The following is a 5,942-nucleotide window of genomic DNA, read 5'->3' as shown; positions in this document are numbered from 1 at the left end:
GTAGAAGAACAGAACAACTCTGCAGAGCCGGACCTGTCACGGTGCAGCGCTGTGCAATGTTTCCATTGTCCCTTTTATCAGTGGACTTTTGGAGCGGACAAAATCAGCGGTCTGGAGATAGCCTGTCAGATAAAGAAAAAGACAAAACACCTTCACAGGTCTTCACACTTCTACAAAGCAGCACCATTGCATATAGAGTTGGGTCGTAGTTGTATTTTTTATATGTGGCAGTTATTTAAGACGGTATCATAGCTATACCTAACTAGACAGTCAGACACATTTTTTCAAAACCTGAGAGATTATTGTACACACTTGATTTTAATTTACTATGTTTAAAGCATGGATTATGGGTCTAAACCAGGGGTGTCCAACTCCAGCCCTCAAGGGTGTCCTGCAGGTTTTAGATATCACCCTGGGTCAGCACAACTGAATCAAATGATTAGTTCATTACCAGGCCTTTGGAGAACTTCAAGACATGCTGAAGAGGTAATTTAGCCATTTAAATCAGCTGTGTTGGATCAAGGACGCATCTAAAACCTGCAGGACTCCGGCCCTTGAGGCCAGGAGTTGGATACACCTGGTCTAAACAGTCAAAAACAAAGTAGGAGATTCCAACTAGCGCCACAGTAAAGAAGGCCTAGACTTAAGGTTGCTTGGCCAAAAGGTTTCTAGAAATACTCAGAACGATTCCAGAAACACATTTGGTTGATAATTAAATACTGTCATGTTGTTAGAAATGTCTGCTTGTTTAATCTCGTTAAATGCTTTGATTGAGAGTGTTTAGCTCCTAACTGATAAAGGCCACATGTGGTTCATCTTCTGGGTGGAGCTACCTGCCCTAAAGGCCGGAAGTGGGGAAGGAAGCATGTGTCGGCAGCACCAATTGGTCGCACCTGTCAGCTGAGCCCTTGCTGCTATCATTCAAGACATTCAGTGCTTTTCGTGGTTATGTTGAAGGGAATCCTCAGACATGTCTGACACGTACTTTGAAATTCTGCGACGGAGCTGCAGTTCAGGGAACTACATCCCGTCAGGTCGGCAGCTCCCCAGGACGCCGCCCTTAACAAACGTAACGAGACAACTGGATTTCACCAACTCTGAGGAACCAGAGCAAAACTTGGAGGTACATAAACGTTATGGGGTTTTTTTTTTTTTTTCTTTAAATCCGGACTCCTTCATTGACTTGACCCATAAAACTTTTGTGCTTTCATAAATAGGATGGTGTCAGAGATAAAGACGAAGGTAACCAAAAAAGGCAGACAAATACAGGTGATCAACAGTTTTGTTTTAGATCCTTTGAAAATGATACAAATATTAAACATTCCCATTTGGATTTTAACAGGTGTCTAATTTATTGAGCAGCAAACTGAAATCTAGATTTTAGTTTTTGTAAAGAAAGCTTCACGTTTAAGTTTTTGTCACAAAGTTTTCTCTTAATGTCTATTTGCTCAGAAGAACTTCCAGAATCTCATGACCCTCACTCCATGCTGAAAGGGATGAAGGGCTACCAGCTCACTGCTGCTGACTTGGAATTTTTAAAAAAGATGAAAGAAGAGCAGCTTGTCAAAAAACTGCAGGTAGGCCTCGTATATGGGCATTTCACCGTGAACAGCTATAGTGCGTTGATGCAGTTGGATGTTCTGGCGGTCCTCAGGTTAAACTAGAAGAAGTGCAGAAGCTGTTAAAAACGGAAACGGTGGCCTTAGAGTTGGCATGTGCTTCCAAGGAGAAAGCAGAGGCTGAGCTCAAGAGGGTGAGTTATTCTGAAATGCAATAGAAATGGAAACTTTCACACATGCAACATGACCTCCTATGCTGTGCGCCTCCAAAAATGTATCCTTTAAAAGCAACTCTTTGATGTTTCTTTACTTCTACAGTTGCTCCTGGGGCGCATCTGTCTCTTTTTATTATCGTAATAACTCAGTGTATGTTCAAACTTCAGTGTGTTACAGGCATCTTCACTGGCATCTTATATTTCCCCCTAAAATAGCATTATCCCCCCCACCACCAAGAAAAGTCTTTACTTGAAGGGCAACGATGGTACAGACATGAAGTTTAAAAAGATGGATCCTCTGAATGATTCCTTCTGGCATTTACAGCCTGTTAGATAACATTCACTGGAAATTCCTCAAAATGATGGAAGCTCTTAACAAAGGTTAAGAGGCATATTTAATCCACAACATCAAACGCTAACCTACTGAACCTGCAGACTTTAGTTTCCCCCCCCCCCCAAAAAAAAACTAAACCTTGTAATAGAGACATGTATAGATTGTTTGCAGTTGAAGTTTCACTGGAAATGTGTTTTTAATGTATTCTGATAAGTCTCCTCCCTGTTTTTTGTCAGTTCCCATCCTGTATAGAGGTCACTGAGTGGGCAAAGGTGGTCCTCAGAATAGCATGCCCACAGGCTGACTTGACTGACGCGGACGCCAAATCTCTCCTATCCATGATGACAATGAAAGACATCCAGGACGCCATGGATAAGAAGAGGGTCGAACTGTATCAAATAGAGAACATGGTGGCAAACAAGTAATGTCTTCCTTGGATAAAGCGATGTAGGGCCAGGGTTATGGCTCTGTCTATTCATGTTTTGCAGTAATGGTTTGCGTAGCTGATGAATGCTGTCACCATCTTGGCTTCTGCAGGAAAGAAAAAAAATCCCATTACTGTTCATATGTTTGACATCACAGGAGGAAGGAGGAGGCTGAAGAGAGAGGACAGATGGAAAGGCAAATTGCCAATGAACAGGTAAGAGAATATGGAGGCCGAAAACTGCCAAAATATGCACTCACTGGCTGCATCATTAAGTACACCTTGCTGGTACTGGGTTGGACCTTTTTTAGCTTCAGAAAAGATTGAATGGTGCAGATTCATGAAGTTGCTGGAAACATTCCTTAGAGATTTTGATCCATATTGACATGACAGTGTGACACAGTTGCTGTAGATTTGTTGGCTGCATGACCGTGATGTGAATCTCTTCATGAACACATGAAAAAGAAGCTCTATTTAACTGAGATCTTGTGACTTTGGAGGCCGTTTGACTGCAGAGAACTCATTGCCATGTTCAAGAAACCAGTTTGAGATGTTAATTGTAGTTTCCTCTTCTTAGCTGTTAGGAAGTGGCAACCAGTGTTGTCAAATATGGGTAAGCTGTTGCAAATTGTAGCTTCACTTTCCTGTTCTTTGCTGACAGGAGTGTGCTCTTCTGCTGCTGTAGCCCATCTGCTTCAAGGTTCAACATGTTGTGTGTTCACACATGCTTTTCCGTGGTTGTAATGTAACAAGCAGTTATTTGAGTTAGTATGGCCCTACTATCAGCTCGAAGCAGTCGGGCCATTCTTCTGTGACCTCAGCAAGGTATTTCCACCCAGAACTGTTGCTCACTAGATATTTTCTTTTTCAGACCATTCTCTGTAAACACTAAAGATGATTTTTGTCGTGAAAGATCCCAGTAGATCAGCGGTTTCTGTAACAACCATACCACAATCAAAGTCACTTAAATTCCCTTTATTCTGATTCTCAGGCTGAACTTCAACAGGTGGTCTTGACCATGTCTGCATACCTAAATGCACTGAGTTGTTTCCATGTGACTGACTGATTAGAGATTTGTATTTTTAAGTGGTTGAAAAGGTATCCCTATAAAAGGGATACCTTTTAAAGTGAGTATAGGAAGCCATCAATAAATGTATAATTTGTAATTGGAAAAAGTATTTTCTATTGAATGTGTTTGGGGTTTTTTTTTTTTTTTTTTTGTTTTGTTTTTGTTTTTTTCTCCCCTTCTCCCAGTTTTTGAATAGTCAGCAGGGGGCTGTCACTCAGTCCTTCATGAAGTCAACTTCTTGGTGGTAGTTAAATTCAAGAGCAGTAAAGAAGATGACTGTCTGTCAGAAAAACCAAAGTAGAACTGAGCTGTTGGGGGTTAATTTGGCAGTTTTTGTCTTCCATAAAAGAGAGGCTCCAACCTGAAAGTCTACATTTATTGACTATTTGTATCTGTTTCAGCTGAGGATACAGGGTTTGATGAGGCAGTTGTCTGACTTGAAAGCTGAACTTGCACAGCGAGAGGTGAGGACCTGATTTAATCTCATCTTACACCCCTTCATTTATCTTTTTAAACTTGAGGTTTGGTGCCTGTATCCACACATTAACAAAAGGCTTGCTATTTTTCCATTTATGTGGTTTCAAAGGAAGCCTGCAAGTCTCTGGAAATGCAGGTGAACATTGCAGAAGCACCAGAAATCAAAGAAGACTTCACTAAAAGCCAAATGACGCTGCCAAGAAAGAGACAAAAGAAAGCTGTTAAATCTACTGAAAGGTTGCAAGACGCAACAAACACAAGTAAATCAACAAGGAGTAGAAACAGGGACACTCTGAAAACCTCAGCCGAAGAGCTAACTCGGTCCGGAGCTGCAGGAGAGCAGCAGAAAAAGAAGGTTAAAGCAACCAGAGGGGAAAATGAGAAAGCTGAAGGGCAGGACTTAAATTCCCAAGAGTCAGTACAACCTGTAAGAGGACGAAGAAAGCTTGCTGGGACTGCTCAGACCACGGTTTCCCAACAGAAAAGTCAAAGTAAAGTGAAAACTGGGGAACCTGAGGTGCCCTCTCGTGGCAGGAGGAGAGCTGCTGCCACCACTGCAGATAATGCTGGAGAGGAGGCACAAAACGAAGGTCTGAGGAGATCCAAGAGGATCGCCAGCAAGAAGTGAAGAGGTGCACACTTTTAGCCTTATCAAATTATCATTATAACCTAATTACAAACACGTTTATTTCAAAGTTAAAAAATTTATTCTTTTAAGTTATTTTAACTGTCATTTTAATCATAAATGTGTTTTTGTTTTGTTTGTTTTACTAAAAAAATAAAGTGGAACTTTCTCAAAGGTAGACTTGTGTTTTTTGTTTTTTTTCCTCTAATAATGCAGTGGCATCTTTTCTCTCTCTGTCTCTGTGTTTCTCTTAGACTTGGAATATAACCTGCTGCTAACCAGGTTATGTTCAGCATAAGTTACCATAGTGATTTAGTAAAGAGAGAGACAGAACTGAAAATCTCACTTAGTAGTACAGGTTTCAGCACTGGAAGCAGTGGTTGTTAACTAAGCTGTTGACCAACCCATATGGACCTTCGTGATGAGACCCACCCCATCCATTATCCAGGTTTGGGACTAGTGTTAAGGGCTACATGTCTCTACATTTAGTTATTATTAAATTCTGGATCTCTTCCAGAGCATGTCTTTGTCCTGTCTTCCTTCCTCACCGACAACCCATCGCGGCAGACCGCCCCCTCCCTAAACCCTGGTTCTGCTGGAGGGTTCTTCCTGTTAAAGGGGAGTTTTTCCTTCCCATTGTCGCCAAAGCGATTGCTTATAGGGGCTCATATCATTGTGGGGTTTTCTTTTTTTCTTTGTTTTATTGTAGGGCCTTTACCTTACAATAAAAAGTGCCTTGAGACAATTGTTGTTGTGATTTGGTGCTATATAAATAAAACTAAATTGAATTTAATTGAACTTTGGAAACCCGATGGCTGCATTACAAGCTAGACTATTTCTGAGTGTTAATCAGTGCAGGGTGAAATGAAGTTGTTCCCACTAAATGTGTATGTACAATTACAAAAAAGAAAAACATGAGAAACAAATTGTTCTTATAAGAAAACTGCTGGCCTGAGAGTTAATGGAGAGAAATTTGTCAAATGTAACAGAGTCTCAGGGAGGTTAAAGGCTGGTCAGCTGCAGAGCAGGAGCATTAAAGTTGACTTGTGGTTTCCATGTTCCCTCAAACACCTTTAGGGGAGTGAATACTTGCCAGCACTGGGGCCTGAAGCCCGAACCCTCATGACAAACCGAATTATAAGTGATGTTTAATTTGTTGTTTTAATAACTGAATTGAATATGCCCGTGCAATTTTTACGGACCGTTTCATCCTCAAAGAGAGAACTGAGCTGTAAACCT

General features: G+C 41.1%; 1 protein-coding gene across 1 annotated transcript; it reads left to right on the top strand.

Moving 5' to 3' along the window:
* The first annotated feature begins 792 nt into the window (after positions 1 to 792).
* On the top strand, positions 793 to 4,876 carry LOC100700471 (stress response protein NST1). The gene is made up of 8 exons (XM_003446553.5): positions 793 to 1,123; positions 1,218 to 1,269; positions 1,453 to 1,577; positions 1,655 to 1,753; positions 2,345 to 2,529; positions 2,691 to 2,748; positions 4,003 to 4,065; positions 4,188 to 4,876. Exons 1-8 carry the CDS (start codon positions 971 to 973, stop codon positions 4,704 to 4,706), a joined length of 1,254 nt encoding a protein of 417 aa, XP_003446601.2. The 5' UTR covers positions 793 to 970; the 3' UTR covers positions 4,707 to 4,876.
* The last annotated feature ends 1,066 nt before the right edge of the window (positions 4,877 to 5,942 follow it).

The sequence above is a fragment of the Oreochromis niloticus genome, linkage group LG23 (assembly GCF_001858045.2).
Source record: "Oreochromis niloticus isolate F11D_XX linkage group LG23, O_niloticus_UMD_NMBU, whole genome shotgun sequence".
Classification (NCBI taxonomy): Eukaryota; Metazoa; Chordata; class Actinopteri; order Cichliformes; family Cichlidae; genus Oreochromis; species Oreochromis niloticus.
Note: the sequence above shows the minus strand (reverse complement) of the source record. Positions and strands in the feature narration are given on the sequence as shown.